Source organism: Petaurus breviceps, unplaced genomic scaffold (assembly GCF_028583685.1).
Source record: "Petaurus breviceps papuanus isolate PSGF00001 unplaced genomic scaffold, PetGlider_PUasm1.0 89201, whole genome shotgun sequence".
NCBI classification, from domain to species: Eukaryota; Metazoa; Chordata; class Mammalia; order Diprotodontia; family Petauridae; genus Petaurus; species Petaurus breviceps.
The window spans coordinates 204,382-217,718 of NW_027187022.1; the positions used below are offsets into that span (position 1 = coordinate 204,382).

At 35.1% G+C, this 13,337-nt stretch overlaps 1 protein-coding gene across 1 annotated transcript in view; it reads left to right on the forward strand.

Moving 5' to 3' along the window:
- Positions 1 to 12,173, forward strand: part of LOC138176429 (glycogen debranching enzyme) — a gene marked incomplete at its 3' end in the record, with an annotated part of 44,866 nt that extends 32,693 nt beyond the window's left edge. Inside the window, exons 11-17 of the mRNA XM_069107214.1 lie at positions 2,308 to 2,447; positions 6,624 to 6,811; positions 9,392 to 9,515; positions 10,184 to 10,347; positions 10,636 to 10,737; positions 11,775 to 11,930; positions 12,023 to 12,173. Coding sequence (XP_068963315.1) covers positions 2,308 to 2,447; positions 6,624 to 6,811; positions 9,392 to 9,515; positions 10,184 to 10,347; positions 10,636 to 10,737; positions 11,775 to 11,930; positions 12,023 to 12,173 — 1,025 coding nt within the window. The remainder of the gene's footprint in view (positions 1 to 2,307; positions 2,448 to 6,623; positions 6,812 to 9,391; positions 9,516 to 10,183; positions 10,348 to 10,635; positions 10,738 to 11,774; positions 11,931 to 12,022) is intronic.
- Positions 12,174 to 13,337: the final 1,164 nt, after the last annotated feature.

The window sequence follows — 13,337 nt, forward strand, 5'->3', positions numbered from 1 at the left end:
TCTGCCATTTCCTTCTCCAGCTCATTTTATAGATGAGGAAACTGAGGCAAACAGAGTTAACTGACTTGCCCAGGGTCACACAGCTAGTCAGTGTCCGAGGTAGAATTTGAACTCTGGTCTTCCTCATTGTAGTCCCAGTGCTCTTTCCACTGTGCCTCCACTGCCATAGAAGCCCTACTTATCCTCAAAGCTTAGTTCAAGAGCGACCTTCTCCATATGTCCTTTCTTGATTCAACTTCTAGAGCCTCCCCATAAAATTGTCTGATACTTATTTTGTATATGCTTATTTATATGCGTGTTGTCCCCTATTCCCTTCCCCAACCATGAAATAATGAAAGTCCCTTGACTTGCAGGAGTTGTTCCCTTTTGTGTTGGTATTCCCAGTGCCTAGGCAGTGCCTGGGGCATGGTAGGTGCTTCATAAATGTTTATTACTGATATTGATTGAATACAGACTGAAGCATGCTATTTTTCACTTTCGTTCATTTTTTTTCTTTTATTCAGGTCCTCTGATACAAAATGAATAATATGGAAATATTTTACATATTTGCATATGTATAACCTATATCTGAATACTTACCTTCTCAGGGAGTGGGGAGAGGAAAAAGGAAGGGATAGAATTTGGAACTCAAAACTTTAAATAAAAATGTTAAAAAACTGGAAAAATAAATAAGTGTTTGTTAGTTAATTGCTTTGTGAGGACTTGGAAAAAGTCCATTGGATTTAGCAATGAAGATATCATTGGTGATCTTGAGAGAGTATTTTGAACTGGGTAGTATTTCAAGAGGTTGAAAAATGAATTGGAGGAGATAGTTTGCCAGGCAGTTAGTAGACTAGCTTTTTGGGAAATTTTGGCTGGGAAAGGGGAAAAGATATAGGACAATAGCTTGAAGAGATGTTAGAGTCAAATGAAAGTTTCTAAGGTTGGGAAATGTTTTTCACAAGGGAAAGTTGATGGATAAGGAGAAATTCATATTAGAAAATGAGATTGTCTGATTACCAGAAGAACAAACTCTTAGAAGCAATAGGAGGGCATTAATACCACAAGTCAGGGGGTTGGAATCAGTAGGGAAAGACAGGTGCCTTGTCAGTACTCTTGAGACTGGAGAAAAGGAAGAGAGGATGATGGTGATTCTTAGATTATTTGAATTGTAGAATTGAACAAGAGAGGAAGTGTGTGGTGGCCTCAGTTGAGGCCTGAGTTGAAGCCCTCTGTTGAGAAGGTGGGAGGAGATAGTATTATAGGTTACCTTATTTGAAAGGAGATGGTTAAGGATAGAGGGAGTATGCATTTATTAAACACCTACTATGTACCAAGAACGGTACAATATTTTTATTCTCTCATTTGATAATTGACACTGTGGGGAAGGATGTAGGATCAGTCACACAAGAGTGAAAGGATTAGAATGAGAGTCTAATTGATATTGGATAAAATAAATTTGTAGTAGACCGAGTCAGCATAGTTTTATGGCTTAGTACCTTGTCATTCAGCAAAATAGAAGCAGGAATGAAGAACTATGTATCAGGAGTAATCCAAAGAAATGTTTAGGGAGTAAAAGCTTGCTTTTATTACTCACCTGTACAATTGGATGACAGCTTTCTGGGCTACTTAATACCTTCTCTGCATAATTTTTCATGATCTAACGTAGTAGATCATAATTTACATGATCTTTGACCAAAAGTAGTGAGAGCATTGAATTTAGAGTCAGAAGACATTGGTTCAAACCCTAGTTGTTCCTCAAGTAGCTCTGGGAGCCTGGGAAAGCCCCTGAACTCTGGACTTGAACCCCTTTCTTATCTATAAAAGGGTGATAATATTTTCATCACCGTCTTCACAGAATTGTAGTGAGAATCCAGTGAGAGAATTAGTCAACTATGTCAACTAGGGGGAAGGTGGGGGGAGAGAGAGAGATCTGTCCTGAGATTGAAGAAGCCTTGTATTCACATTTTGCCTCAGATACAAAGTCACTTGTGACCACTTTTTTTGTGCCCCAGGCCCATCTGTAAGTCTTAGATTTCCCATGTCCATATTGTCCAGTTGGAAGTTCCTTATGCTGATGAGAATACAAATCCAGAACAAAAAAAGAAAAGTTATTCCTAATCTTTTTTACCCTGAACTCCAACTCAAAGTGCTACAAGTAAAAACAATTCCTGTATGGTTTATATTGAAATTTATTTCCTATAAATAATATGAAAACTACTTTTATTTATTCTGAGGGCTGAAAAGTTTAATTTTCACACTGATTGTTTGAAATTTTGTCCTAAATTCTTTTTTGCTTTGCCTTAATATTGAATTATATCTTCATAGATACTTTACTTTCCCATTTGGAGAAATGACACTTGCAGAAGAAGAAACATTTATTAATCAACCAGATAAAAGTTGTTACTTCATGGCACATAATGGCTGGGTAATGGGAGATGATCCTCTTCGAAACTTTGCTGAACCAGGTATATCTTTGTTATAGATTTATTGTTGGAACTTAGAACTATTTTATTACAGCTTAATTATATATGTTTCATTTGTTTTACTTTGGGTCACACTACTGCTAGAAGGATGAGTAGGATAAATATTTCTACTGTGACAAAAATACCTTACAGGTATTTATATATGTGAATGTAATTTTCATAATGCAAACTAGGAATTATTTTTAGATATTTTTTTCTTTAATATATTGATTTTACTTTCAATTTAACCACAGTTTCAACTGAGACAGTATTTTCCTTTACATTTTTGCGTTGTATTGAACATTGAAAGTCACTAGCACATATTAAACTAGCATTTACATAAGGCTTTATAAAGTTTGCAAAGCACTTTATATGTTATTTTGTTTGATCCTCACAACAGCCCTATGAGATAGGTATTATTATAATCCCCATTTTATAGATGATGAGGAAGCTGAGTCTGGTAGAGGTGACTTGACCAGTCTCACAAACCTAATGTCTCAGGCAAGATTTGAACTAGGGTCTTTCTGGACTTTCTTAAGCCCAGCTCTCTATCCACTGTACCATCCAGCTACCTAAACCACATGTGCCAAGCATTTGCAAATGCAACCTAAGGATTATTTTCAGCTAGTAGTTGATACATATAGGGCCCTAAACAAAATTCCAAAATGGATAAAGCTTTGAGGGTCCTTTGTACCCTCAAATCTTCTTTCTTCACCCCACTTTCACTTCTCAACCATCCTCTTACCTGCTTCCATATAGTACCTAGTAGCATCATGCTACCTGCTGTCTGTTCAAAGACCCCACTTTCCACACAGACCTGCCATTTCCTTAAATGTCACAATATTTCAGAATTTCCTCCCCTCTCCTATCTTAGACAAAATTAACCTTCTCATAGATCTCAGTTGTTAGGCATTCTGATTTCTAACTAATGTGGAGTAAATTATAAAGTTATAAGGAACAGGGTGGTGTTCGCATTTTTTTCATTGCTTTAAATCTTCAGTTCATGCATTGAAGGGAGACTGAGCCAACTTCCCAATACTTCTTACTTTTCTTTGACTATCTTCAGCAATCCTTTTTGCTCTTATTTTGTGGGCTATCTAGTTTAGAAATTAATAAAGTTATTAAATGTAAAACATTTTACTAAAGTTAAATAACTTGCATATCCCCTAAGTCCCAATTTTCTGTAGACATAGTGTTTCCAGTTACAGTTATAGGTAAATCTGTTTTTCAAGAATGGATCTCCTATTTAACTCAGGATTTTTATTATATTATCTTTTTGTTTCTTGTGTGATAGTCTGCTGTTTATTTACCTACCAATCTCATAAAGAAAATATTAAATGTGTTAACTTCCTACATTTAGAGCATGATGATACACTCTGGAGAACATAGAAACTTCATATAAGAATTGATCCATATTATATTTCTGACAACTTCAAGGGGTTAGAGTTAAGTTTATATTATGTTCATGTATGTTGAGCTGTTCCCAGGTTTGAATCAGTACCTATTATTTTGCATCATTTTGCTTGTTGTTGTTTCTCTTATCAATTAGTTGGAATTCTGATTCTTTCTACTAGTATGCAATTATTAAGCGATGAAATGTTTTTATCACTCAAAGAAAAGGTGCTATACATGTTCAAATGTATTTTTCATTTCATGCTCGGATTTTTTTTATCTCCCAGAGGATACTAACATATCAATATACATTCAAGCCCCTTCACAGTCTAGCACAACCTATCTTTAAGCCTCGTTGGACATTACTCCTCCTTTCTGCACACTGATTCAGCCAGACTGAATATAGGATATTCCCTCCTTAACCTTTATCATAAAATCCCTCTCTTTCTAAGACGCTGCTTAAGCAGTCTTCTATATGAAGTCTTTCTGTGTGAGGCCCTCCCCCCCACCAAATGCTTGTATGCTCATTCCTAAAGTAGTTTTATTTAACTACTTTTTTATGCTGCAAATCATTATATGTACTCATTGTCTTCCTCATTATTATAAGTTACTTGTGAGTAGAGATGGTTTCATTCTTTGTACTTTTATCCCTAGTACTTAGCACCGTGCCTGGCATATAGTGGGAACTTAATAAATGTTTATTGATTGATTCAGAAAACATTTATTAAATGCCATCTATGTACAAGTCTCTGGGTTAAGTGCTTGGGAAGATAATTTCAGATAAAATTATCTCTGCCTTCAAAGAATTTGCAGTTTAAGTGGGGAATTGTATAATACATAATGTTACTTATTAAGCACATTAAAGAATTTCAAAACCAAGTTTTTTGTGTTACAGTCAGTAAGGAAAAGTCACCACCAACTGGAGATGGTCTAAGGCTTCATGGAAGAAGAAGAATTTGAATTGGATGTTAAAGGATAGGGTGGAATTGAATAGGCAAGAAGAAAATAGTCCAATCTGGTTGGAGTACAGGCTATGGGGAGGAGAGTGTATGAGTTGAGATGGAGCTACATTCATACAGTGACACCACATGGTGAGACAACCTTGACTGACAGGGAGGTGAGGTTGAACTTTACACAGTAAGCAATAAGGAGCCTTTGAAGATTTTTTTAATTAAAGATAGTAACATGACATGTATAAGAATTAAATTGAGGTCTTGTCTTTTTTCTCTGTGGAGCAGCTGGTAGTATACTAGATAGAGTGCCAAACCTAGAGTTAGAAAGACGTGGGTTTAAGTCTGACCTCAGACATTTACCACCTGGGCAAGTCACTTAAACTTCTGTTTGCTTCAGTTTCTTCAAGTGTAAAATGGGGTTGTAATATTTACCTCCCAGGGTTGTTGTAAGGATCAAATAAGATTGTATTTGTGAAGCGCTTAGCACAGAGCCTTATATAGAAGGTGCTATATAAATACTATCATTGTTATTATTACTCTTGGTGATCTCATTAGCTTCCATGGATTCATTTATCACTTCTATGCAGATGAATCTCAGTTCTCCCTATCAATCTCTAGTCTTTTTCCTGACATCTAGTCTCATATCAAACATTGGATGTTTCAAACTGCATATCTTGTAAGCATATCAGACTCAATAATGACTCAAATAAAATGCATTATCTTCCTACCCCTTCTCCCTCCGAATCTTCCTCTCTTATGAACTTCATTATTACTGTCAAAGATATCACCATCCTTTCAGATTCTCAAGTTCCCAAATTTGGTGTCATCCTCAATCTCACTCACCTAACATCTAATAAGTTGCCAAATCTTGTGATTTCTTTCCCCTCTGTCTCTCCTATGAGTCTCCTTACCACTGATGTAGCCACCATCCTAGTTCTGCCCCTCATCACCCCTCACCTATACTATTGTAATAAGTCTCCTGTTTAGCCTCAGTGCCTCAAGTCTTTACCCATTATATTCAATATCCCCAGAACTACAAAAGTGATTTTCCTAAAGAAGTCCAACCAAATCATATACAAATAATCTCCCTCACTCCTACACCACACTTTTGATTAATTCCAGTGGTTGCATATTACCACCTAGGTTCAGATATAAACTCTGGCATTAAAACTCTTCACAACCTGGCCTGTTATTCTCTTTTCATTTTTATTCTGTATCACTACCCTCCACATACCCTACAGGCTAGCCAAACTGGCATTCTTTTTTCTTTTCTTTTTTTGGGGGGCTTTTTGGAGATCAGTTGGGGTTAAGTGACTTGCCCAGGGTCACACGGCTAGTTAAGTGTCTGAGCCCGGATTTGAACTCAGGTCCTCCTGACTCCAGGACTATTCACTATGCCACCTAACCGCCCCCCCCCCCAAACTGGCATTCTTAATATCCTTCCCACACAGTATCCTATCTCTTTTCTCCCGGACTTTCTATTGACTATCTTTCTGCCCTGAATATTCTCCCTTCTCAACTCTGCCTCTTGGAATCTGTGGCTTCCCTCAAGACTCAATTTAAACACTGTCTTTTTCAGGAGACCTCTCCCTGTCCCCACCTATGCCTTCTCCTCTTAAGGGTTGTATGTATTTTGTTTTTACCTTTTATGTTCACAGTGTCTCCCTCATTCGAATGTAAAGTCCTTGAGGGCAGAGACTGCTTTGCTTTTCTTTCTTTTTTTTAAATCACCAGCATTTAACACAGTACCTAGAACATAGTTAAGTACCAAATAAATGATTAGTGATTGTTTCCTATTTTTGTACTATTGAAAACAAGCTCTCTTTTTTTACAGGTTCAGAAGTTTATCTGAGGAGAGAGCTCATTTGCTGGGGTGACAGTGTTAAATTACGCTATGGAAATAAACCAGAAGATTGTCCATACCTTTGGGCGCACATGAAAAAATATACTGAAATAACTGCCACTTATTTCCAGGGAGTACGCCTTGATAACTGCCACTCAACACCTCTTCATGTAGCTGAGGTACAGGAAACTAAAATATATCTATTATAAAAATAAATTCAGGAAAGCTAGGGGAGAATATTTAAAACAAAAAATAATGTGCTGGTTTTTAATGATTGGATACTTTGTCTACCTTGGTTTATCAGTTAATTTTCTGATGATATTGTTACTTTATGAAATATTTTCGAATTAATATTTTCAATTTAATTTTTAAAGAGTGGGGAAGAACATTCTTAAGCAATATAGTTTGTTGATAATTTGCTAAGTACTCAAAGTTTATGCTTGATCTTTAATTGATTATTTCTAGGTTGCTTTTAGTACTTTCTTAACACTATAATGTTGTGTAGCATATTCTACATTGCAATACTTATTCAGGTATATAGATCTCTCCCTCTTCCCCCAACTGATTTTCCTAAAGGGAAATTTCTGACTTGATATCCTTAAGTTATTTTGTTGTTTAAATAGTGACTGAAGATGCATAAGCAAGTCACAGTCTAACTGGTTGAGGGCATATCCATGCTAATGAGATCCTATACATACATACACATATACATACACACGTGCATATATGTGTTGTGGTTTTTATGTATGCATGTATTTATATAAACACACATATACAAACACTATAAAGGCTTAAACAGAAATGATGGTCCTTTTTTGTCAGTATAGCCACCACGAAAAAGTATGAAGGTGATTCATTTTTACACTGTTAATTTCCTAAAATCATACATATCTATCCATAATTTTTTTTTAGTATATTTCTACATTACTATAAGATGAAATGACAAAGAAATTATATTCTTTTGGGTTTTAATGTAGAATCTGTTTTAAAATGAAACTATCATCTCTATCCTATCCCTTGATGATTGGCCCTTTATAATAAGGACCATCAATTATACCAGTAATACTAATGTATCTTGAAGCCAGTTATATTGCCATATTAAGTTATTTTCTTATTAGCAAGTAAATGTAAGTATAAGCATTTAATAGGTCTGTTGTCTGCCTTCTGCTTTGGATTTTTAGCAAGTCCCCTTGAGCCATGGCCAGCATTTGAAACTATTAAGGCACTAGGTAGTAGTGAGTAGAGCATGGGGCCTGTAGTCAGGAAGACCTGAATTCAAATCCTGCCCCAGATGCTAACTGTGTGACCCTAAATAAGTCACTTAACCTCTGTCTGCCTCAATTTTCTCATCTGTAAAATGGGGATAATACTATGCCATACCTCTCAGGGTGGTTGTAAAGATAAAAATGAAATAATATTCGTGAAATACTTTGTAAATCTTAAAGTACTATATAAATGCTAGCTATTATTATCTAATGCAGTTTTGCAAATTTAGTATGCACTTTCCTGTTCTTGGGAGCCTGTCATTTTTCTCCAGGCTGATGTATATTTTGGCAACCCACCAGTAACCATTACTTTAATTTTTGTACTATTATTTAGAGGTTTGTACTTGTCAATAATCTTGACTTCTACTATCTTTTTTTTTTTTTTTTATAAAAAGTGTCACATAGTAAATAGAGAATGGTTCTTGAGTCAGGAAAGCCTGGGTACAAGCCTCACTTCTTAACCACACTGGCTGTGTGACTTGTACCCAAGCAACAGTTAAAACTGTATCTGGCAGGAAAGGTGCCAAACTGCATTGGAAGAGAGAATTCCTCACCCAGAATTTCCCACACCAATGAAATCACAAAACTAATCCAAAAAAATTTTAATAAAGAATTTTTATGATATATCTTCAAAGAAGAGATATAAAGATGCCTCTTGATGATGATGCAAAAAATGTGTGTATGTACATATGTGTATAATTGCATACACACATCAGTTCAGATAATTAAAACTACAAAAGTATTTGTTTATTATTATTACAAATGCCTACTATAAATCCCATAATACATAATTAGAATGTGGGTTCTCCTTATTACTTATTAATAGAATTCAGTGTATTCGTTATCCTTTCTACATATATTCTAGTAAATGTTTTCCCGCACAAACCTGATAACTTACGGGGTTAGCATTAGCTACCTGGCTCACACTAGCTTCAGGTGTGCCCCTGCACAAGTGCAGGTTGTGTTTGTTAAGAGACTTTAAAAGTTTATTACAATCTGTAGGAGATGCTGGCCGCAGCCAGGTCAGTCAGACCTAATCTTTATGTGATAGCTGAACTCTTCACGGGCAGTGAGTACCTCGACAATGTCTTTGTCAATCGCCTGGGAATTACCAGTCTGATTAGAGGTATTAAAAATCAATGGGAAGCCATGCAAGATGGCATTGTTATGATTCATATTTTTTTAATGTGACACTAACATTCTCTTTTTCTTTTTTTTCCCCTTGTATCCTTATGTCTCTTGTAAATTCTAATGTTTTTTTCTTTTTTGGCTGCATATATTGATTAATTCTCATATTGGCTGTGTGTGTTGGGTGTCTTTGTCACTTTCATGCATAACATATTTAAATTCATTTGGGTTGTCTTTTTGGCTTTCCGTTTTGTCCTGCTGCATGGCAATTTCCTGTGTCCGACCTATGCCTAGTCTCATGTTCTTTTTATTATTTCTTGCCCTACTCACCCACTTCTCTTGCTTTTGTGGTCATGCTTTTTGTAGTATATGCTTGATGCTGCTAGGAAATTACAGCCCAATTTGTATGTAGTGGCTGAGCTGTTCACAGGAAGTGAGGAGCTGGACAATATCTTTGTGACTAGACTGGGCATTAGCTCCTTAATAAGAGGTAGGCTTGCTGTAGTGTAAATTTTTTTTTTGTCTAAAAAAGCATGCATGGTATTAGTTTAGTTGATGAAAAGGCACTTGTTAGTTGTGCACATTGCTTAGCAGGTTGTAATGCAGTTAATTAAAATAAAAAGGTCTTCTAGTTATTCAAAGTAAAGACTAAGAATATTTGGAATTCAATTTATAGTTTATTGTAGGACTATGTCATCAGTAACATATTCCTGCTATAGAATAAAGTGCTTCATTTTAAATTGAAAGATCAGTCGGAGCAATCAGTGCGATTCATTAATTGTGGTTGTACATGATTTAAAACAGGAGATCCAAACTGTTTTTTGGTAACTGGAAAAAAAATGCCTGACTTTTCTAAAATATCTCCCGTCTTGACACCTGTTGGTATCCTTGAGTTTCCTTTACTAGCCACCTTGCAGCCAAATCCTTTGTGAATGCTGAATACTCACTTTATGTGAAACATTTGTTTTCAGTAAAATTATATAAACATATCTCCTACCAGTTAAATATTCAAATTTGTTTTAAAAAGCTAAACCCTTGGTTACTCTTAAAGTAGTTTTACTCTTTAGATTGCATGGTATTCATACTGGAAGTAAGAATTATTAATACTTTCTTGAAAATTGCTTGAACAAGTTGCCAGTGTATATTTTTTCACTGCAGAGGCAATGAGTGCTTATAATAGTCATGAAGAGGGCAGACTAGTTTACCGATATGGAGGAGAACCTGTTGGATCCTTTGTTCAACCGTGTTTGAGACCTTTAATGCCTGCTATTGCACATGCTCTGTTCATGGATATTACACATGATAATGAATGTCCTATTGTGGTAAGCAAGCATCTATTCTGTTTCTTATGTTAAGTTGTTTTTGCTAAATGTCATGTGTAATTTACTGATTTTCCAGAGATCAAAATTTGTAAATGATCAGATCATCAGAATACTGTTGAGGGTTTGTGACATTGACATAGTGGGTACTTATAATAAATGCCACTAATTGATTGGTTAAAAAAAAAAGTCCGTATGAAAACTTAATGTTGTGCAGTAGTCTTTTTGTTCAGTTTTTTGTATGATGACATTATGTATAGCTATGAAAGAAAATACCTTTTATTCCCCTAGCATCGGTCAGCATATGATGCTCTCCCAAGTTCCACAATTGTTTCCATGGCTTGTTGTGCTAGTGGAAGTACTAGAGGCTATGATGAATTAGTACCTCATCAGGTATGTATGTATTCATTTAAAAATAGAACTTTATAAATATATTAATGTAACAAATTGGCTTGATTTTTTTTTTACTTTAATTCTTTCTTAAAATAAATTTTATTGTTGTCTGTTGTTTTTACATTCCTTAAAAATTCAGTAAATTTGATCATTGCATAGAAAAAGTACAGTATATTCAGTGTTTCACATTTGTTGTCATTTCTTCCACCTCTAAAAAGTAGAGAGAGGTATATATTTATATCTCTTATTTAAGGGTCAGGCTTGTTCTTTGTACTTTTACAGCATTCATTTTCAGTTGTTTTGTGGTTATTGTTCTTTCCTTTTACATTGTTGATTGTTATGGTCATTGTTTATATTGTTTTCTTGGCTCTATTTATTTCATTTTCCATCAGTTCGTGTAAGTCTTTCCATACTTTGCTGTATTCTCTTTGTCATTTCTTACAGCATGGTAATATCCCATTATATTTATACATCACACTTTGTTTAGTCATTCTCCAATTGATGGGCATCTAATTCTTTTATATGGTTATTAATAATTTGCAATTTTCTTTGAGAGTGCTTTGTTCATATCTTTTGACCACTTTTCTTTTGAGAAATGCCTTTTTATTTTTAGTTTTTTTATATTTGTTAGTTGTCTGTATATCTTGAATACCAAACTCTTTATCAGAGAAAAAAAAATATTTTTCCCATTCAACAACTTCTTATCTTGGAGACATTAGTTTTGTTTGTGCAAAAGCATTTCAGCTTCATATGATCAAAATTGTCTATCTTTTGAAATGAACTATATCCTTTATTAGCTTAAGAATATATTTCCCACCCATAGCAATAAAAACTATGTGATCTATTTCTATTCTATTTTCTTAATGATATGTTCTTCAATATGCATATTATGGTTTGGCTTTGAACTTATTGTGGAATAATTTTAATTCTTATTGTTAAAGAGTCATCATTTTTCTTAATGTATACATTCATATATTTTATATACATATATATATGTCTGTGTGTATACACACGCATATATTTTTGCCTTTTTGTAGATTTCTGTAGTGTCTGAAGAACGGTTTTATACTAAGTGGAATCCTGCTGCATCTCCTTCAAATTTGAGTGAAGTTAACCTACAAAGTGGAATTATCGCTGCAAGACGGGCCATTAATAAGTTACACCAAGAACTTGGAGCTAAAGGTTTTATTCAGGTATAGAATTAGATTATTGTTGTAATTTAAAAGACTTACAATAAAGCTAAACTTCTTGGGAAAATAGATAATTTTTTATTTACTTTTCTCAGGTGTATGTTGATCAAGTTGATGAAGACATAGTAGCAGTAACAAGACATTCACCTAGTATCCATCAGTCTGTAGTGGCTGTGTCTCGAACTGCATTTAGGAATCCCAAGACATCATTTTACAGCAAAGAAGTTCCTCAGATGTGCATCCCAGGTAACACAATTCATCATGTGGCTATATTTTTCCAGTAGATAACTTCACCCTTAGGTTTTTACTTCACTCCAGGTTTGCCACCAGACTTCTATTTGTTTATTATCTTTGGATTTATATAGCACAGAATTTTAGAGTTGGAAGGGGTTTAATCAGACTGTTATCCAACACGTACCTGAAAAGAGACTCTAGTACAACATATCCAACAAGTAGTCAAGATGTGAAGACATCTAGTAAGGGAAGATCCATTCCTGCACGTGGCAGTCCATTCGGCTTTGGGAAGCTCTGAGTGTTGGGAAGTTTTTCTTGACATTAGCCTAAATTTACTTCTGTGAAATTTCCACATGTTGTTCCTAGTTCTGCCCTTTGGAGCCAGGTAAGCAAGGCTAATTTGTCTTCTGGATGATAGCTCTTCAGAAACCCAGCTATCATTTCTCCCTTGAGTCTCTTCTTTTCAGGGTTAAACCTCTCCAGTTCTTTTAATCAATCCACTTTTCACTTCAATTCAGTTATTTTTTACCCTGTCTGCCCTACTTTGAATCATGGATCTTTCTAAAAACTGAACACAGGACTCCAAAAGAAGTCTGACTGAGGCAGAAGACATTGGAAATATAACCTTATTTCTGAAAACTCTGAGCCTCTTAATTCAGCCCAAGATATCAGCCCAAGATAGCATATTGCTGACTCATTGAGCTTGAAGTTAGGCATAAGACTACCACAGATCTTTTTCAGAACTGCTGTTCAACCACACCTCCCCTATTTTATACTTATGATTTTTTTTAAGTCACATATAAGAGTACACAGAATAGTTGATGGAGTTCTACACTTGGTTAGGAAGATCTGACTTTGAATTCTGCCTCAAGACCTACTATGCATGCTGACTGACTGTGGGTAAAAACCTCTCTCAGCTTCTTTTTCCTCCTTTGTAAAATGGAAATCATAGGAGCACCTGCTTCACAAGATTAGATAGACTATTATATGTAAAGTACCATCTACTACTTTAGTAATCCTATTGCAAAGGAAATAAGGATAGTTTGGAATGGCCTGGTGCTTGATGAAGCCATGCTGCTTCTTTCTAATTACTGCTTTCTTTTCTAGATGTTGCCTGTTCCTTAAATGATCTATTACAGAATTTTCACACAAAATCAAGGATATTCACTTATAGCT